Consider the following 22,035-nt stretch of genomic DNA (forward strand, 5'->3'; position numbering starts at 1 on the left):
AGCAGTTCTGCATAGCTTTTCTTAAATGACAACTCAACCTGCAACAATAGAGGGAATAAATTTGATATCACCTTTGTGAAGCGTTATTGCTCACTCTTGTAATGAGTCCTTTCTGCTTGTTTCCTAAGGTCCAGAGGAAGAAATGACCATGTAGATTCTACAGCTTGGGTGCAGCATAATGGGCAATGGTGAATGGAGTGGAGCTGGTCTGCAGCCTTGAAAGCAGCCGTCCTGCAGACCACTAGCCAGTCAGGGACACCTTGCACGCCAGAGGCATCCTCCACATCCTTGCCGGACACACACTGGATTCTTTTTAATTTCTTAGATTGGAATTGAAGATTCCTTTCCTTCAATTTTTAAACAGTTTTAAGATTCTGTCAACTGTAACGAGTGGAGCAATATAATCAGCAACAATGGGTGACATGACAAATAGCGATTTTTATTCCAAGAACCAAAGAAACGAGGCCAACCATGCAGGAGAGTTTGGGTGCACACTGCAAGAACTGCGCTCCCTCATGGAACTTCGAGGGACAGAAGCAGTAGTAAAAATTAAAGAGACATATGGGGAAACAGAGGGGCTCTGCAGACATCTGAAGACATCACCGACAGAAGGTAAGTGTATTTCGCTTTAGTTGGAACAGGGGACTTTGCATTAAGTGCTCTCCAGAGAGTGAAAGAAAGAGGTTTTGTTTCAAACCTGAACATAATTGTCATGGTGCTGCCATTTTTGCCAACAGTAATAAAACAAAAGTGTCTTTGGAGAAAAAAGATAAAAGCAATCTAGCTATAGGTAAAGCTAACATGAGAATAAAAGAAGAACAGTATTCAAACAACTGAATGCATTAATTTTTCCATAAAAGGCAGACAAAAAAGTCAGCACGTGCTTTATGGCATTATAAAGAGGCATTAACATATATGCTCTTGAGGGTAAGAAAGTGCAGACTAGTTGCTTCAGAAGAATCTTGAGGTATTTGAACACCCTGAGAATATGAAATGACCTTTTGAGATACACATTATGTTATGCTGTAGCTTAATATGTAATATATATATATTTTGTGGTTTATAATCTTGACTTACAGTATTATCACATTTCACTTAATTTTGCTTAAGTCATCAATATATGATGGTATTGATCTTTGTATTAGTTGGACTTCTGTATGCATAATTAAACTCCTTACTTTCTTATGTTAAATAATACCATAACTTTTAAGTATTCTTCTAAGTGTGTTTTGGAGTTCTCTACCTGATTATCAGTCATTAATCTAGTTTTCAACACTCATGCCAAGTATCTCCCCATAAAACCTTGACAATGGTGGGACATTTCCTTCTCCTCATGCCATTTTTTTTTTCACCAATTCTTTCCTTTTTAGTGAGAGTAAAATTCTGTTTAATTTTAAGAATACCATTTTAATCACTGTATTTTCATCTCCAAGGAAAATGGATATTTTTAGAAATGATAAAGTTTTTGAGTCTGTAATACTTATCTGTTCTTCTAAAGTAGCCAGGATGTTAATTTGAAGTTACTTTTGTTTTTAAGAACATAAACACCTTGGTTTTATTCCATTCTCTCCTTTTTAAAATTAATCATTTAGTTACCTCCACTGCTTAAATGCTTGAAAGAGCTTGAATTAGTGGTGCAATTCTAAACATGTCAATTGTAGCATCACATAGTATGACATTATAAATAACGCTAGTTGAAAAGTCCCGAAGAAGCAGCTATCACTGCCTGGCCTTCAAGTAAATTCTTCATGGTCCTACAGCTGATCATATACAGTCTCAGTATTGTTTAAACATTATAAACTATAAAGCTCCGAACAGCATCTTTTCAGCAGAGGATTATTAAACTAATTCTGTACTCAGGTGAACAGCCAGCTTCGATAGTGCTTCAGCGTTCACGTGCAGTCTTGTGTTCTAACTAACAAGTTAACTGGTTCTGAGTAACTAGTGTCAAACATTTTATAACAGATCTCTCCCCTTTTCTGGTCTTGTTCAAACCTCTGATCCTTCAGGCAGACCTCTTTTCCTGCCTGGAGATTGCTCCCAATAGGAGTGCAGAGGTAGGAAGCTGAGACCCTGCCACTTGTCCGGGACTTCCAGATGCCTGTCAATGCAGAGCAGCCTGATAGCTGTTGCACATGAGAGATTCAGCACTTCAGAGGATATGCAGCAATAGAGAATATGCAGCGATTCTGACCTATCTCGCGAATTCCAGACAGAAGTGCAGGGTCTCTGTATTTCCATAGCAGAATAAACATTGATTTATAAATATTCCTCTAGGGGTTCAGCATCTTAAGTATCCTGCAGCGCTTTATAGAATGTCAAAGCTGAAGTCTCCATCTGGGTGAGGCGAGATCACTTCAGTGACTTCAGTAAAGTTCTGCCAACTTGCTCTAGCGGTTACCTGGTCAATGTGAACTTCAGAGGAGATGTTGATTGCGTTATCTGTTCAATTTGTGACATCAGGGAAACTTAATTCCTCATATCGGAACAGAGTGTATGGATCCAACTAGTGTGGCACGCTGACTCCAGTGGTAATCTATATCTGATACTTCAGATAAGGTAACTTTCCTTTAAGCCTTACCTGCACTTCATCACTTGTGCATTGTGGAAAAAACATTTCCAGCTTCAAATGGCAATCAGCATAGCCTTTGAATCCTGGAAGCTCTGCTGGGTTTTAATTCGGAATTAGAGCACATAATGGGAATTCCCAGTGATACTGGGTTTTCATCTTGTTTGTTTTGCTTGAAAAAATCATTTTAGGGGTGAATCTGTCTCAAATATGTCATGTCAAACTGGGAAATTTTTATTTGAGAGAAAGTATATCCATAAGAAGTCCATAGAAAAAATTGAAGGCTTATGTCAATATAAACATATGCTTAGATATAAGTCCCTAGCTCTTGTTTTTCTTGCATCGAAGCACAGCAAAGAAAGTTAATATACAGTGAAAAGGGTATCCTTGAGAATAGGTCTGTTCTTAAAGGAAAGAAACGTAAGTTTCTTCTATGGAAATGGAATTTTAGCATCAAGTATACATGACTTACAAATAAATTATTGACATAGGCTCCCACAGAGTTTTATCTTTTGGTATTTGCAACAAACTGTGGATTCCCCAAGAAATATCTTTATGAAATTCCATATTTGGGTGCTATGCTTGAAAATCACTTTTCCAACCAGTATAATTTTGGTGAAGCACAGTTAACTCAACTGCCACCTTTTTTATTGTCTGGAGTGCTGCACATTTTACACAATTTTATGCGGAATATCAGAATAGGCGTTACTGTGGGACACTACTTCTTTCAATAAACCAAATAAACTCTTGCTCGGCAAGGGTCCGGGGTCAATATGAATGGAATGGCAAAAATTACTTGACTGTAGAATTTGGTTCTTCCCAGGCTTTTAAGTTCTTTCAGAGTGTATTTCCATGAAGTCTTTATTGTTTTGAGCAGTATGGCTTAAGTAGTTACTGGAGCAGGAAAAAAATGTATCCTGGAAGCAGGAACATTATAATTTGGAAAAATGCGGTCTAATCTGAATTTACTGGCTTACTTGATATTTAGAACATAAGAAGTAGCAATTAGCTCAGAGTTTACTCAGCAATTCAATTCCCGTGTTAATATTTGATGTACCACCTATGGACTGGTAGAATCAATCACTTGTATTAAAGGTACCTTTTTGAAGCTCTTGCAAAGGCCTTGAACTTCTCCAGGTAAGATGTTCTATGCATAACTCAAATGTGATTTACCCTGTGGTGAAGATACACTTACCAGTGCTTTCTTTGTTAATTTAGGGTAGAGCTTTAGAAGTTTGGTGAATGTTGAGTAGAATAATATTTGCATGCTGAATGAACTAATAATGTTGTTATGGGTTACAAGGCTTCAGTCTCTTCTTAAATTTTCTTTGATTGCTTTTCTAGCTGTAGATGCAGTGTAGATCCCAGCTCTCAGTTGTGCCTGAGGGATTTCCTGCATTAAAGTGATTGTATTATAATGAATAGCTACCATTTAAGGGCTCATAAAAAAAAAAAACAAACCAACAACAAACTATGGAAATCCTTTCTATGCAAAAATACAAATGTGGCTCTACTTGAATTTGCTTGAAAACTACTTTTTTTCCAATTAGTTTCACTTTCATATTCTAGTAATACAGAAAACGAGCAGGGACCGTCATTGTGCACAGTGACAGCGCTGATTCAGGCCTTGGCAGAGCTGTAGTGGCAGCTGTATAATGTTCCATGCAGTCTGAGGCCCACTCAAGCCCTGTGAGACCACGTCTGGAGATGTGTCCGGTGCTGGGCTCCTCAGTACAAGACAGACAAGGAGGTACTGGAGAGGGTCCAGCGGAGGCCACACGGGTGATCAGAGGTCTGGAGCATCTATCCTATGAGGAGAGATTGCAGGAGCTGGGCCGGGTTAGTTTAGAGGAGAGCAGACTGAGAGGGGATTTCATTAATCCACATCCGCATCTCAAAGGTGGGTGCCGGCAGGATGATGCCAGACTTTTCAGTGGTGCTCGGTGACAGGACGAAGAGCAATGGCCATAAACTGAAACATGAGAAGTTTCACCTCAACATGAGGAAGAACTTCTTTGCATTGAGGATGGCAGAACAGTGGGACAGGATGCCCAGGGGCATTGTGGAGTCTCCCTCTCCGGGGACGTTCCAGACTGTCCCGGACACGTTCCTGTGTAACCTTATCTAGGTGGCCCTGCTTTGGCAGGGGATTGGTCTGGATGAGACCCCTTCCAACCCTAATGATTCTGTGGTTCTATGATTAGTGATACCTTATGAAGGACAGCTGGTAAAATGTAATGAGTTAGATGGATGAATGCCAGATGAGACTGGAATCCAGTCTTTCTGATGCTTACCCATATTTCACCCACAATTTCATGTCGTAGGCACCAATTTACAGTAAGCTTTTAATCTACAGTGCCTTAATATTACAGAAGTGCTTACTCCTCATAAAAATACTTTAGGGAATTAACTTCTGTGACTTCTCATTTCAAATACTTAGATGCAGGAATTTCCAGTGTGTGCAAGAAGTGAAGCTGTGTATAGTGCTGCTTGTCTCATTTTTCTATAGAGAACAAAGTCTTCCAGTGGTGATATATATGCAGTCAGGCCTCAAATGGCAGCTCCGAAAGACTTTACACGTTAGTGATAATGGGATAATGTTACAGCTCTACCAGGGAAGTTTTTCTGCAGGTGTTTAGTAGATGTCTGACAGGCTGAGTCTCCCCATTTCTGGGCACGGTCTGGTAGCATGTGAGGAGCTTTCAGATGTAATATCATTACATGAGCTGGAGGAATCAATCCAGTTTTAATGTGAAAAATGCAGGTTTGATTTTCTTATTTTTTAGCTGTTCTTTTAGGATACTGTAAAAAGGTTTCATGGCAACGAGGGGTTGCCAAATAGCAGTTAAATGATGGTATTTCTAGTGTAGAAGTTGACTGAATCATCATAACTGCCCTTAGTTTAGATAGATACAAAGGTGAAGTTACTGTATGTTGAAATGCAACAAAATTAAGCACTTGCTTTTAGTACTCACTAGGTTTGGTTCCTTAAGCTTGCTTCTATAAAAATACAACTTTAATAACTTAATAGTCTGTTTTGAAGCTGATCTTGCTAGTACAGGCTGAATTGCAGTTAGGTGCACCACATATAATAATGTTGCTATATGTTAAATGAGCTACACATATGTAAACAATTTAGAAACTAATTAAGAAAGGAATGAAAGAAACTTGATTTAGACAAATAAGTTTAAAATAGAAATACAAAATACTGGATTGCCAGAGATTGAAATCTATAAAACCGCACTGTCAGAAATAGTTTATGAAAGTAAAGACTTCAGTAATGGCATCATTTTAGCTGTTTTTAAAAGAATACACTTAGTCACACATAAATCTCCAAATGTTATATAGCAGTCCACAAATCTTTTTGTGAGGCTGAGCTGAAGTACTTTGGAAAGCTTCAAACTCCGTCTTAAAAGTGCTGTATAAGAAGACCCGGTCGTCCCCTCTCCAGATCACCATGCTGTCTGGTTCCTCAACTTCGTGTGTGGTGTCAGAACATAACTCCTAGCCCAGGCCAATTTGCCAACACATTCAGGCCAAAAGCCAAGCTCCAAGTATATGTCTAGTCCTTATTTGTACATGTCCTATCCACATGGAAGGATTGTTTTAAACAATGAAAACAGCCTTCCCCTTGAAAAAAGCCTTCAGTGTTGTCCCGGCAAAGGCCTCTAAGAGTTGCTTTGTCCTACCTTGTGTGGGAAAAAAGCACCACCAAAATCTAAACTCAAATTTCACCTCGTTATTCATGAGTGTGAAGTGTGGTTGAGCTGGTGAGAACTTGTGAGAGCCTGACATGTGCCCGCAGTTACTTCTGTGGACACTGGTTGCCTCCCCTGCGTGCCGGTGCCCGCTCCTGGGAGCTGTGGCTAGCAGGTCACGCACGGCTGCTGCGCTGCGAGGCTGGTTAGCCAGCAGGGCAGGCGGGTTCTGGATGCTCCTTCATTTTGACATTACTGTTGCAGTTGCTGAACCCCTGACAGGTCCCGCTGATGGATTTGTGCTGCCTTTACCTTTGGGGACATGCCTGGGAAAACCAGAATGGTGCCTGCCTCCCTGGGACGAGTGGTGAGCATGGGAAGGGACACGCTGAGTGAGCTGGGGCCTCCCCTCCTGCGTGGGGCTGCTCCTGCCCCAGCTCTCCCACTATGGAGAAAGGCACTGAAGCAGTTATTACTTATCTGGCCCTTTGCAGCTCTGTTCTGTGGGGAAATGCTGGGTCTGACCCAAGTTCACATTAAACACCATTACTGTAGTAGGTCTTTCAAGATTGTGAACAGATGGAAAAAATCTAGGCAAGGTGGTTGGGTGTTAATAACTCATGTGAGGCAAGGAGGTTTGCTTTGGCATGCAGTACTGTCTTAAAGCCCTATATAACATGTCTGTTCAAGTTGTAATACTTAGCCTTAGTGAGGTTGAACCTGGCTCTTTCATTTCTGTATCTCGGCGTGTATAGCAGTGCAGAGCCATGTACACGTGGTGGGTCAGGCACTTCAGCACTGTGCTCCTGGGAGCCAGGCAGGCTCAGGGGTTAGGGGAAATGCCTCTGGACATTTGACATCCCTGCTGTAGGCAGTATGTTATATATCCATAAAATAATATCTACACGTTTAATGGCTTGAGGGGAGTGCATGGAGCATTCTTGGCAGCTGCAGTTATTTTCCTTATCTAATATTTCCATTGTTTGTGTAATGGAACAGCAAACATTCTTCCAAAGGTTACCCAAACATAAGCATCTCAAATGAATGGCTTTGATTTTTCAAAGTGATAAGTACCATTTCTTTGCTTGTTTTGTTTCTGGGGTTTGGCGTGTCTTGCCACTTGCTGATTTACTTTGGCTTTGTTCATTTACTTGTAGAAAACTGGAGAAATATTGCATGCTGCATTTTCCTCACAAAGCTTTTAAAATAAATATGAGCTAGATCACCTGCTCCTTTGAGAATGCTAAATGGTTTGCAAAAAACTTCTCTGTCTGTAACTGGCATTGCTTTAGAGAGGCAGGTTAGGAAAGGAAGAAAGCAAGTGAATATCTTCTGCCTGTTGTATTAGTTAGCATCAGAGATTTTCTGAGGCCAGTGCTGATTTATTGATGTGATTACCCAGGATGTCATCTTTCTTTCAACAATTATCTTACTTTAGCAAATGCAACACTTCTAGAAAGGAAACTATTGTCATGCAAACTGAATTCCCCTTCGCTTTAAGGCAGTACATTTAATCCTTGCAGGCAATATTCACTGACTACAGGCACACATCCTGTTGTTACTCCCCTGATCTCAATGAACAGAATAATGAATGGGTGTGAGATTTTGCACCTGTTTTGCACAGGTCTAATGTTTGTTCATTGTAATCAGCTCAATTACAACTACAGCGTGTTGTAAGTCAAACGAAAGTCTGGTCCAGCAACTTCAGGTAATTCTTTCCCTCTTTCTAAAGAGGTTATCATAGGTTAACATTTGCCATAATGTATTGTGTAATGTATTGCCATAATTGTATTGCCCCTTAATCTAAGTACAGTGATGCAATACAATGTGTCATTCCATTTTTGCAGAATAATAAGTGATGGAAAGTGTTGCCATTATGTGGTGCGGTTGATAAATGTGTAATCCTGTTAGAAATAGTGGTTTGAGTTTGTTGGCATAACTAGCTCATTTATTGTGTGCAAAAAGATGAGGCCAGGTCTTTAACATAATAGCAACTGTGCACATGATGATGGGGGAAGTGATTTTTAGCTTTCATGAACTCTGGCAGTTACATCAGCTGCTGAAATCGATTACGTTAGTGGTGCTCCCTCAGAAGAAGGCAATTAGCCCTTTGCTTGGGGGATCAAAAGTGTGTTCTGTCGTGGGCACTTTCACGTGTGCCTCTTAAAGTGGCTTCGGTACTGGGAAAGGAAAAGCTATGTGTTTTATCAGTAATGGTAAAGCAAGACCTGAAGGGAGGGGAGAGGCATGGAGCCGAGCTCCCTGGCAGCCTTTCCTCTGCCATCATGCCTGTTCTCTGTGGAGCCTGTGCGAGAGTAACAGCGCTGCAGAGAACAAACACTGTATAATGAATACCTTGCTTCTATTGTGTTGCAGGGCTTAGAAATCCATAAATATATAGTGTGTCAGCCTGGAGTGAGAGCTGATTTATCTTCATTTTGTTCTTGTTTTGAGAAAGCTGCAGGAGGAAAGCAAAGTCCATTAAACCAAATGAATAATCCAATCGATGTAGCCAGTTTGCCCTTGATGAAATTAAGCTTTGTCTTTGCAGTCTATCAGAGAGACTGGAGGGGTTTTTGCTTGACGTTGCTGTCCTTGGAAAGCAACCACTTGACATACAGTGGTTTTACCCTCTTGTGATTGCCCCTGCTAGAGGAAATGGAAGAGCACAGCTCTTAACCCCTTGTCTCAGCTGACAATTATAGGAGTGCAAGAAATGTTCGCTTTCCAATGCCACCTGCAGATCAAAAAATAAAACCATTACCTGCATCTCTGTTAGGTGCCCCCAGACTTTCTGCCAAGTGTCACTGCCAGCAGCAATGCTGCTTCCTGCTGAGCCATGGGAAGTTGGAAACCTTGGTGCTAAAGTCTTTGTAAGGATCATCTGTGGGTTGGGCAGGTGATGACAATGCCATTCTTCACAGTAACAGTAATGTTTGTTTTTCATGGAAGAGGATTACATGTTATTTGTTGAAAAAGGGTTTTGGATGAAATGGGGCAGTGGTTTTCAATGTGTAAGTCTAAGTTCAGTAGCCTTGCAAGAGGAATTACCATGACTGAGCGGTTATTTTTCTTTTGAACAGACTCGGGATAAGAAGCATGTGAGATGCAGTAATGATCCTGTCCCCTTTCGCAATCACTACTTATCCTTCATATCTAGACTGGTCAAATTTACTGTTTCCATCTGTTTTCCGAGAAGTCAAAGGTTGATGGTGTTTGACATGCCTGTTATTTATAAAGGTGAGGGAAGTGGAAAATAAAGCCAAAGATGTATTTTTGGCAGGCAGCTTAATGTGCTTCCAGGACAAACATAACTGCATTTCCTTAATGCTGATTTCCTTTAATGTGATGCATTCATAGTTTCTAACTTGTCTTCTATCCTATCTCCAGTAATATTTTACCCGTATCTATCTAGGTGTTCTAGAAAATACACTTGCAGTTGCACATCCTCCGAGGTGTAAGGGCAAAGGTGGCCTCCATATATATCCTGAAAAACGGGCTGTCTCTGACAAAAAGAACCTATTATGCACTGCTGATAGGTGACACAGTCTGCCATAGCTTGCAGCATGCTATAGTAGTTCTCTTTTTAACTTTTAAAGAAAAAGAAGTCCTTTCTGAATGCTCATTAGGATTCTTATTCCTTATCCTTGCCTTTGAGCTGGTTAAACAATGCACTTTTAAAGTCCCATCCTTATTGCCAGTCCAGAACTTGGCAATGCAACTACAGATTATATTAAATGCAGAGTATTTCTGTTGTATAATAGAAATAGCTGGGTGTATGTAGCTGCTATTTCTGTAACAATAGCATTTTCTAAACCCTTGTTTCCTCCCTGCTTTCCAGTGAAATTCTTCAGGGACTGCAGATACTCTTTTCCTGTGTGGATTGTGAGCTGAGTCAGTTCTGTTAAGAGACTTGAAAACCCGAGCTTCCTTGGGCTGTGCTGCATCTTTGGTTATTCCTTTTGCATTTTGTGTCAATGTCTCCTCCCCACCACTTTCCACAGTGGAGCTGTCTTTTTCGCTATGAGGGCAGTTTAGGTACAGTCCTCCAAAGTACAAAAAGACTGAAAAAAAAATGAGTAGCAGGAAGGAAAATCCACCAGATTTCTAGAGTAGTTCAAAAGCTGTCATGATTCTCTTTTCTGATTAGCATTGGAGATGAGGAGAAATAGGGAATAGCCCACTTCTTGGCAGGTATGCTTGAAAAGGAGAGCTTGCCCTTGAAGCAGTTACAAAAGAGAGAGGAGAATTTCCTTACTACATTCAGTAAGGATCTGTTAACTGCAGCAGAATTTCACTTTGACTTCCTAAATGAGGGCATAGTTGCTCTGATGCTAACAGGCTGAGTGCTGTTTGTTCAGGATCATGTCAGCATTAATGCAGGAAGACCATGAGTATGGCCATGCTCTTAACAGTACAGTGTGAGTTTGTATTGATAATCTTGGCACTTAGCATAAGCATTGTTCTAGACCCCTCAGTTAATTCTTTGCTTAAACAATATAACAAATCTAGTACTTCTTTCCCCATTTTTTCGAGCAGTTTCAAGTCATTAGTTTGGAAGTTTGGGTGACAAATTGGAGAGTCCTGAGTTTCCCTGTGCTTCCTGCACTTTACTCATGTACAGGGACTGAATTATAAAGGAATGATAATTCCTTTCTGAGCCACTTGTGGTTGGTTGGGCTTCTTTTTCCCCCTCCCATTTATTTTTGCAGTCATTTAAAAAAAACTAAAGGTAGTAAAGTATTGTTGCACAACATCATCGTTCTGGCCTGCCAAGTAGGGCCATGGCTGTTGCGTGGTTTGGCACCAATAGCAGGGATCATCCAGTCAGTAGCCCTGCTGCAGCCAAACCCTGTGCCTTTCCTTGTGTTGTAGTCTTGCAATTGACTTCCAGCCCCTGGGAACCTTGGAGTACATAAAGAACACTCCTGTTACTGAGTGGTAATTGATGAAAAGGCTAAAACAGCAGTGAAGAGACTGGCCACGTCCCAGCCTGGTATTCTCACTCTGAAAACTGTCTAGTTTTTGCTTAAAGCAAAACCTCACAAAACGGTGAAGCCACCCCTGTTCCCTTCAAAAGCATAGTGTGAATTTGAAAACCATTCAAGTGTGGAGGCATGCTTGCCTGCTGACTGTGTACCCCTCTTGTGATGATGGTGAAGTACTCAGGCTTTTCCTTTGTTCTATTGTTTTCTCAAGCCAGTGGGTTTGTGCAGACGCATAGAGACGTGTAAGGGCAGCCTGACAGAGCTGACCTCTCTCTTGGTTCAGTGCAGTGAGAAGCTGTGAAACGAGCTGCAGAGCAGGGTGCTTAGCTTGGTGTTCAGACACTTGTTTTTCTGACATAAGAGGTAATATGCTGAAGGGAACCATAAAAGGGAATTACTGGTGATAACCAGTGTTATGGGCACATCAGACAGGAGCAATACTGTGCTGTGTGAGCCCGTGACAGGAGGGCTGTAGCTGCCCCTAGGATGCTAAATTTGCTTATTTGTGGTGCTGGCCTTGTCTGTCAGTGATGCTTCAAAGCTACAGGCGCTGAAGGCCTGTACAGATAAATAGAAAAGATTTACAAGATAGCTAAGGAAAAAGGTATAAATATGTTGTTGGTTTTGTTCCCAAGGAAGTCTCTGTATTACACCTTCACCTGCTTATAGACATGAAAGCTAAACTGCTTCAATCCACAAAGTAAAAGCCATAACCTGAAACTGTCATCCAAACCTGTTGTGCACACTGGATCAGAAGGTGGATATGAGCAGTATGTCGTATTGCCAGAGAAATTAAAACAGGTTTAGCTGAGCAAGTGTCTTGGTTCTTTTTTCCTCAATGAGTAGTTCCTGATTGTTTTTGTTTAATGCTATAGTGTAGCTGAAGTAATTTGCTTAAATATGAAATAACAGGTGCCAGAAGTCATCAATCTCAGATGGTCTTATTGGCTGTTTTAAAGTAACCTTTTAGTAGAGGACAAAGAATACACCCAGTTTGTTAACACACATGTGCATAGCTGCTCCAAAATATTGTATACAAGCTGAGAATAAGTCTGTATTAATGTGTGTTGAATGTTAAAAAGCATCTTGGAAAAAACAAAGATTTCTTTGTTTGCCTTCAGCCCTGAAGTGTGTGCATGGTAAAAGATCTGGAGAGTGTGAAATGATTTAAAATAACTTATGCCGAGAACTGTTTCAGCATTACCAACATACAAAGACTCTTAAAGTGAACTCAGTGCTGTAGGTCTTCTTTTTCCCCAACCTAGATGTTATTTTTAATTCCTGATGTTAATCCTGTTTAACAAGGATATCAGTGTGGCATGTTCTGCCATGAGATGCTGGCAGTGCTTTCTGCTGCCCCACTTTTCCAAAGATATTGATGCTGACATGAGCTTTGCTGCAGCTGGCAGCTCAAAATCATGGAGAAAACTAGATCGGTTCTTTCTGTGCAGTAACAATACCATTTCCTGGATGTAAAAATCTTTGTCTCTCCTGTCCTTCTCTTCTCTCCTATAAATGTTCGGTGGGAAGGCTCTTACGGCTGGAGTGTTGGAATGGAAGGTTACAGGCTCTTTAGAAAAGACAGCCCCGGCAGACAGGGAAGGGGGAGTTGCTATTTATGTTCAGGATAGGCTGGAGAGTACGGAACTCTGTCTGGGGACAGGTGAGCGGTCGACAGAGAGCTTGTGGGTCAGGGTTAAAGGGAGAACAGCGATGGGGGACATCACTGTGGGGATCTGTTACAGACCGCCTGATCAAGAGGAATCTGCGGATGAAGCACTCTACAGACAGATAGGAACAGCCTCACGCTCGCAGGCCCTTGTCCTCATGGGAGAATTCAACCACCCTGGTATCTGTTGGAGGGACGGTACGGCCCGGCACAAGCAATCCAGGAGATTCCTCGATTGTGTGGAAGACAACTTCCTTCTGCAAGTAATAGAGGAGCCGACAAGGAGAGGTGCCAAGCTTGACCTCGTGCTCACCAACAGGGAAAGGTTGGTTGGAAATGTGATGCTCCAGGGCAGCCTTGGTTGCAGCGATCATGAAATGGTCGAGTTCGAGATCCTCAGGACAGTGAGAAGAGCGTGCAGCAAGCTCAGTGCCCTGGACTTCAGGAGAGCAGACTTTGGCCTCTTCAGGAGCCTGCTTAGTAAGGTTCCATGGGATATAGCCCTAGAGGGCAGGGGGGCCCAAGACTGCTGGTTGTTATTCAAGGATCACCTGCTACAAGCTCAGGAGTGTTGCATCTGAACTGTAAGGGAGAGCAGCAGGAGGGCCAGGAGACCTCCTTGGATGGATAAGGAGCTGCTGAGGAAAATTTGAAGGAAAAAAGAGGCTTATAAAAGGTGGAAGCAAGGTCAGGTGGCCTGGGAAGAATACAGGGATGTTGTCTGGGAAGCTGGGGACCAGGTGAGGAAAGCTAAGGCCCAGTTAGAATTAAACTTGGCTAGGGATGTTAAGGAGAAGAGGAAGGGACTCTATAGGTATGTAGTGAATGAAAGACAGACTAGGGACAATGTGGGCCCTCTCTGGAAGCTATCAGGAGAGCTGGCTACCCTGGGTTTGGAGAAGGCTGAGGTTCTTAAGGACTTCTTTGCTTCAGTCTTCACTGGTAAACGCTCTGACCACAGCACCCAAGTCTTGGAAGGTGGACGCAGGGACTGTGAGAATGAGGACCCTGGGCCCACTGTAGGAGAGGATCTGGTTCAAGATCATCTTAAAAACCTGAAGGTACACAAGTCCATGGGACCTGAGGAAATCCATCCGCGGGTCCTGAAGGAGCTGGCGAATGAAGTTGCTAAGTCACTGGCCATCATATTTGAAAAATCATGGCAGTCAGGTGAAGTTCCTGATGACTGGAAAAAGGGAAATATAACCCCCATTTTCAAGAAGGGGAAAATGGGTGACCCAGGGAATTACAGACCAGTCAGTCTCACCTCTGTGCCTGGAAAAATCCTGGAGCAGATTCTCCTGGAAGGCATGCTAAGGCACATGAAAAACAACAAGGTGCTTGGTGACAGCCAGCATGGCTTCACTAAGGGGAAATCCTGCCTGACCAATTTAGTGGCCTTCTATGATGGGGCTACGGAACTGATGGAGAGGGGCAGAGCAGTTGACGTCATCTACCTGGACTTGTGCAAAGCGTTCCACACTGTCCCACACGACATCCTTGTCTCTAAATTGGAGAGACATCAATTTGATGGGTGGGCCACTCGGTGGATAAAGAACTGGCTGGATGGCAGCACGCAAAGAATTCTGGTCAACGGCTCGATGTCCAACTGGAGACCGGTAACGAGTGGTGTCCCTCAGGGATGGGTGTTGGGACCGGTCTTGTTCAACATCTTTGTGGGTGACATGGACAGTGGGATTGAGTGCGCCCTCAGCAAGTTTGCCGATGACACCAAGCTGTGTGGTTCGGTTGATACGCTGGAGGGAAGGGATGCCATCCAGAGGGACCTCGACACGCTCGTGAGGTGGGCTGATACCAACCTGATGAAGTTTAACCATGCCAAGTGCAAGGTCCTACACCTGGGTCGGAGCAATCCCAGGCACAGCTACAGGTTGGGCAGAGAAGAGATTCAGAGCAGCCCTGCGGAGAAGGGGGTGTTGGTCAATGGGAAAATGAACATGAGCCGGCTGCAGTGTGCGCTCGCAGCCCAGAAAGCAACCGTATCCTGGGCTGCATCAAGAGGAGCGTGACCAGCAGGTTGAAGGAGGTGATCCTGCCCCTCTGCTCTGCTTTCGTGAGACCTCACTTGGAGCATTGTGTGCAGTTCTGGTGTCCTCAACATAAAAAAGGACATGGAACTGTTGGAACAAGTCCAAAGGAGGCCACGAGGATGATCAGGGGACTGGAGCACCTCCTGTATGAAGATAGGCTGAGAAAGTTGGGGCTGTTCAGCCTGGAGAAGAGAAGGCTGCGCGGAGACCTCAGAGCAGCCTTCCAGTATCTGAGGGTGGCCTTATAAGTATGCTAGGGATGGACTCTTCACTAGGGACTGTAGTGACAGGACAAGGGGTAACGGGTTCAAACTGAAACAGGGGAAGTTTAGATTGGATCTAAGGAAGAAATTCTTTACTGAGAGGGTGGTGAGGCACTGGAATGGGTTGCCCAGGGAGGTTGTGAATGCTTCATCCCTGGTGGTGTTTAAGGCCAGGCTGGACGGAGCCTAGGGTGACATGGCAAGGGAGTTGGAACTGGATGATCTTAAGGTCCTTTCCAACCCTAACTGTTCTATGATTCTAAATGTTCCCATGCTCAGCAGCTGCTACAAGGGACGCCTCACCTTTGTGGGTATGAGATGTCCCTTTAGGGCTGGTGCCAGCTCTGCTCCTGTGAGTCACTCGGAGCTGCTGTTCCTGGGGTGATGGTGACTGCTGGCACCCTCCGCAGAATCAGGCAGCACTTTTGCAAGCCTGTAATGTTTTCTGTCCAATCGTGTTCATGTAAGGACAGAAATCTGGATTTTGAATGAAGTATTTAAAATGATTGCCTGAATATGGTACCCAGTTTGGAATCACTGATATTTCTTGTTTGATCAGATCGCTATCTCACCATGATCTAGTGAGACCTTCTTCCTCTCTTACTCTTATTTTGAGCCATTGAACTTGTGCTGTTGGTTTAAAGTCCTGAATTTTTTTGGGGACTTCTTCGTTCTTCCTGGGCTTCTTACAGATTCAGTTTCATGAGGTTGCCATGATAACTTTTCGGAAGAAATTTTTGCCATCTGCATTTGAATTTGGGAGGCAGGAGGAGGGGAATAGCCTTAAACCTATTTTCATCTTGAAGTGTTTCAAAAAAGTTCATTTTGTCATTAAAAACTGATAGTCTTATATGCCTGGGGCTGTCTGTGAAAGTCACAGTAACCTTGTTGTATTACCAAGGGGCTGGTGGTGGCTGACTGCTTCTTGCTGGTGTTGCAGTGTGAGTAAAATCCCTAGCATATGTGTAGTTAAACAGGCATCGTGACTGCTGACTGGTTCCTCTTGTCTGCTGGGGGAGCAGGTTTAAACTCTGTTTGCTGAGGTTCCTGTCTCTTATACCAAAAAAATCCCTCTCCAGAAACGTGGCTCCCACTAGGGCAATATGGCATGATTTAATCATTAGTTAGGATTTTGTCGTTGTGTCCCCCCCCCCCCTGGTTCGTTAGGTATTTTTAAGTAAGTCCTTCTACTACTTTTACCATAGTAAAAAAACATACAGAGATCTCCAAGATGGATTCCTATATGTACAGGGTCTTTCTGAAAAATGGCTTAGTTTTACTTCAGAAAGAGGGTCAGGACTTCCTGAGAAGGTGCCCTCAAGCCTTCTGAGTACAGGAGTGGGCCCAGAGAGCAGAGCTGGAGGAAGGCATGCACAGATCCTAGCTTCTGAGCTCCCTGCTGTTAGGAAAACATGTTTGTCCTATGTGAACCTGGGCCTTTGGGCAGAACTCTCCTTTATCTGCTTGGTACTGTTTTTCCTACTTGAACTTGGGCCTTCTGGTGGAACTGGATCTTCTTCATCTGCTTAGGTTGCTCTACAGATTGGTGGTGATGGTACAACTGGTCAGTTATGTCTACATTGAGTATTAAATCTTGGCAGCAGATTTGATGTTGACTGATAAATACTTCAGCATGACTGTGAATAAGTATACTTGAGATATTAAATAGAATTGATGCAGTTGAGTAAGGGGTACCCTAACTGGTCTTCTGTAATGTATGTGCCAGCTTCCAGCTGATACTATTTTAAGACCAGCATTTGTCAGACTTGGCTTCTGGCTTTAAAAAAACCCAAATTACACAGTAATTTTCATACCATTTAAAATTATATCAGTTTTAATTTCTGAATCTTTACAGGAACAAATGAAAGTAGTTGTTTGCTGCAAAGGCCTTCAAGAAAAATATTTTTGCAAGAAATGAATTACGAAAACTTTTCCCCGTGATAGAATTCAGTGTACAAGTTACAGGGTGAAGTTCCATAGTTTAAATGATGGGAAAATTTGGCTACTTGTGTTCATGTTTTCAGACACACGAGTATTTTTTTATTGAGTTCTGTCTCCTGATTTAACCATTTATTCAAGTCAGTGAAATTTCTATTTTCTTCTTAAGCAAAACAATATGAATTTTGAGTTTTGGGCATATCGCAGTAATTTGAAATACTTTCTAGGAATGGTATTGTTAATTTAACATTCAGTGTTTATGACGCAGTCTTTTGAACTGATAGTTAGGTTTACAGTATTGTTAAAAATAATGGATTTTGATGCTTTGAGTCATTTACGAAATCGAGATGTAGTTATAAAAAAAAACTGTCAAAAGACCTTAGTATCTTAGTCATTTTTGATAGGAAAATGTTGAAAATGATAAAGTATAATATGAGCACATACTCTTCTATTTAAAATATCTTTATTTTACCAAGCAGTTTAAAGTCAACTGTTTCCTACTTAAGGCCTCATTGTGCTTATTGAAAAGCACTCAAGATAATTTTGCTTTTGAGCGGTAAGAGGACTCTGGAATAGCAATTTATAGAACCTTAATTAGTTATACTGAGTTCAGTGTGTAAAGCCAGGTAAGCCAGGTAGTTTTTCTAGTAGTCAACAGAGACATGCTCCTGAGAATTCTTTCCAAATCAAAGTTTATAGTGGGAGCTTTGTTTCTGCCTGAACATCAGTACTCTTTACTCTCCCATTCAGTTTCCAACGCCGTAAAAGACTTATTAAAGGAAAAAATAATAGCTTTAAAGTCTGTAGTGCATTGGAAGTGCTATAAAGACTGGGAAACTAGAGAAGAAAGTGTTTGCAAGTGAAAGTACAGTAAGAGGCTCTGGTAGGTCGATAATCTAAGGATTCAAATACATTTCAGCATGACCTGAATAAGCATTAATAGCATGTGTTGGCAAGAGGAAAGACTAGATAATAGTCTAGCAATAAAGTGTTAGGCTCAGTACAAAGTAACCTTACTGAAAAGCCAAACACTGGTTTATTCAGTAATCCAACAACTCATTAAAGTGAGTTGGCAGGCAAAGCTAATTAGTAAGCATGTCCATATCTTTTCAGAGGGGAACACCTGACACTCTATTTAATATCAAGTCAGTATGTGCAAGTAAGGTGAGCTGGCAGGCAAAATTATTTAATACATTCAGTTTATCAAAAGCTGCAGTCTTATTGTATAGCTCATGCTGAGCTGGGAGATGTGTAACAGGGAATGTAATGGCAAATTCTGCACTGCAACTGTTTTTGTTTCTGTTTGGCTGTCATATTGCGGTGGGTGAAAGGAGCTTAGCTTGTATAAAAGGAGCCCACCATTGGCATGATCTCTGCAGTGCAGGCGGTGTAATTAATGTAGGAAAAATTGTTTGGGTTTTGGGGGCTTTTTTGTTCGGGTAGAAAAAATTGCATTCCCAGATACAGTCTATTAAATACATGGAGCTAACTGTGGATTTGTAACCACTATCAACATTATGATAGCAGGATACTGAACAGTTTCTAGGCTTTCTGAAACAAACCAGAATTCAGTAATAAATGCTCTTCTTAACAGGCAATGATGTTGTCCAATATTGGTTCAGATTAACTCTTGTACAACAGTGTCCGTGGTGCCAGTGGCTCACTGGGGGAGTTTGCTTTTCCACAAGGGTTTATCTGTCAAGAGGATGAAATAGGCTTAAACCTTCACAGACAACTGTGTTTATCATCAGAAAACATGATATTGCTGGAAGTTATTATGTGAGAGTTTGTTTGCTTGGGTCTACTTTTCAGCTGGGAGTCTGTTGCAATTTACTGCTTGAGCCTGCTGTTCACACTCATCCTTCTGGGCAGTGTACTTACGGCTTTGCTCTAATCCTTCTAGGAGGAAGGAAAATATAGAAGCTTCAGTCTACAGAAACCCTTGCTCAACAATTTGACCTTTCTATAAATCCGAATCAGCAGCTGATAAGTGCCACCTTGACATCCCTTGAAAAGCTGACAACTTTATTTCAGTTATTCTAATAAAAGAATCTTAAATGACCAAATCACCTAAATAAAGCACTGAGAGTGCTAGGCTAGCAGATGTAAGAGGGAAATTCTTAGCTGTGGGTTAATTGTTCCAAAAAGTATGTCTGACAAGGGTAAAATGGATCTTCTTCAGTGTCACATTCACTTAGTTTTTTGTGCTTTACTCAGTGCAATTTAATGTGGTGTCTACCATCCTTGGAAGTTGTTTTTTTGCTTGCAGTTTGACTTCCAGTGTCCCAGGATAAATATGTATTTTGCTTTTTCCTTCAATCCAGGTGTATTTGTTTAAAGGTCCATGTTTAGATTGAATGAAAATACACTCTTGTACTCTGAATATCTTGTGTTAACACTGATAATGCTAATAATATTGTGTGTACGATGTTGTTCTAGATCGCAGTTGCTCTTCTCTTTCCCTCTATCTTTTGTCAAAGCCCCCTGGAATCTTCATAGGCAGCAGTAGTACTCCTGGAAAATAGAATGATTGAACTGCTTAAGAATTTTAGGAGCTTCTGGGAACCAGAAGTGAAAGGACATTTTATTAAAGGATATGGTAAACAGAACAAAAAAACCCCATCAGACCATGTTACATTTCTAACTAGGAAAAACCCTGGAAGTTATTTTATTTCAAAGCTTGCACAAGGAGGAGGAAGAACTGAACCTCTGGAGGAAAACTGGATTCCCAAACTCTTTTCTTCTATACAAAACGTGAAATGCAGCTCTTTTATGGGGTACGGAATATTTAGAAGACTGGGTTAACAAAATTCGCCACATTTGGGGAATGTCATGTTTGAAACAATTGTCTACAAAAATGCAGGTATGCAAAGGAAGACAGAGGAGGAGTTAATTTTCAGTCTAGCTGTGTTCGGTACTGGGAATGGATTTGGTTTTGAACACTGCAGTGATATGTCTGCCTAAATGGAGATAGCTATGCCTATTTCCAATAGCAGAAATATTGGCCTTGCTTTGAAAAATAGCACTTGCTCCTAATTTAACTACTTGTTCTTCGTAAGCTCTAGCTTCTTTACACAGAAAACAAAGTATTTTACTGTGGCTGTTCTGCTTTTCACTCTGACATGACGCAGGTTCCTTGAACAAGGTTCTGAATGAGGTTTTTCTCTCATGGAAATATTGGAGATGTCCCTACAATTCAAAAAAGGCTGAAGGGAATTAGAACAAGAGCTGGAGATTTCATAACAGACAACAAAATAAAACCTGAAACAGCTGTAAACTGAAAGAGAGTTAAACTAACATCTGGAAACCTCCTCGCAAGAGCTGTGAGATGACCTGGAGGCAAAGATAATGTTAACTAACAAGTATTTGGACAAAACAGTGGAGCTGTGGTGAACCGAGTCAGTGAAGTTACCACAGTAGCATAGACCTAGGTGTGGATGTTTGTTCTTGTCGCAGACAGAAAGGGATTGCCTGCCATGTAGAGGTCAGACATTTATCACGTGGGATCAGTAGGGATGGGGCAGTTGTATTGCTAAGCTCTGCAAAAATCTGCTTCAAGTATAGGCCTTTGGAAAGACTTTTTCAAAGTCACACCAGCTGTCTAGCAGGAGTCTAATGCATTGTGTCTGAAACGACTTCAAAGGAAAAATGATCAAGTTGTGTATCTGCATGACTGCATGGCATTGCTTTCCAAGATGATGTCATTTTTACTTTGTGGTTTTGTAGGGAATAAGAAAAGTGCTGGAAAACTTCTAAGTTTTTTAGCGTCTTTCATAGTTGTTAATTGTTAAAATGGCCAAACTCAGCAATGTGGTGATTAGGAATTACTCTCAAGAGGCTTTCCTGGAAGAAGAATCTTGTATTTTGACTCTTCTGTTCAGACCATTTTGGAAATGATGTTTTTCATCTGTTGTTTCGAAACTAAAAGCAGTTTTACTTCCTTTATTCCCTGTTACTGATTCGTTGCTGTGTATTCTAAATTGTAGATTTACAAAGGGAACTCCCCTGAGTTTCAGGTGCCATATATTTAAATGTACTGGTTTTGTAGCTGTCAGCTGCCTCTGTTCGGCCAACACTGCATGTGATCTGGAGCTCTGCACTTCTCTCCCTTGTCTTTCTTGCACAAAGGTAGTGGCAGCTTGTGATTTTTACTGTGAATGTTCAGCCAGCTGAAATTCTGCATAGGGAATTACATATGAATGCACCTGAGAGGGCTGAGGTAACTGCTCCCACAATTTTGAGATTAAAAAGATGAAAATCATGTCTGTAGTAGTTTAGAAGTTAGAGTTTGGCATGAAGTGTCCTTGACGTGCGTACCATGAATATTATTGCTTCATGTTGGAATATGTCTATAACAAATTTCAACTTGAGTACACCTGAGGAAGATGCAGAAGTCTTCTGGAAGACAAAAATGGGGTTTGTGTAGTCTTTTCAGAAGATCCACCTACTGCATCTTATTGCTGCTTGAAGCTGGAGAGAGATTACCTACGGTGTGCGACAGAGCAGGGATTGCTCTTGAGTCAGGTATGTTGGTGTTGAACAGGAAGATACTTTTACTGTCATGCAATATTGTTCAGAGCTATTTTATTTGAGCATTTTGCTGTTTTGTTAGTCAAGTAATGACCAGTTATATTACTCCAATAATATTTTATTTGAGGAGATCAGCATTTATGCACAAATGTATGTATTATGTTTAAGGCTTAAACTAAGATGTTGGGTTGTGTTGAAAGGAAATGTCATAGTTTCCATTAAACAAATAAACCCGTTTATCTGTTAGGTGTATGACAGAAATGTTGCTTTCTTTCACACGAGCATTTAAGTTGCTCAGTTCTGCGAGAGGAATCATAGATTTACATTTA

At 41.6% G+C, this 22,035-nt stretch overlaps 1 protein-coding gene across 12 annotated transcripts in view; it reads left to right on the top strand.

The window, feature by feature from the left end:
• Positions 1-410: 410 nt before the first annotated feature.
• The window catches only part of ATP2B2 (ATPase plasma membrane Ca2+ transporting 2), a gene marked incomplete at its 5' end in the record, with an annotated part of 180,885 nt that continues 159,260 nt past the window's right edge, over positions 411-22,035 (top strand). For 6 of the 12 annotated variants that reach the window (XM_080625694.1, XM_080625699.1, XM_080625700.1 and 3 more), the window contains one exon: positions 414-612. In XM_080625694.1, coding sequence (XP_080481820.1) covers positions 414-612 — 199 coding nt within the window. Of the gene's footprint in view, positions 619-22,035 lie in introns of all 12 variants that reach the window. The other 6 variants (XM_080625698.1, XM_080625701.1, XM_080625703.1 and 3 more) reach the window with 2 other exon arrangements.

The sequence above is a fragment of the Psittacula echo genome (assembly GCF_963264785.1).
Source record: "Psittacula echo genome assembly, chromosome: 9".
Classification (NCBI taxonomy): domain Eukaryota; kingdom Metazoa; phylum Chordata; class Aves; order Psittaciformes; family Psittacidae; genus Psittacula; species Psittacula echo.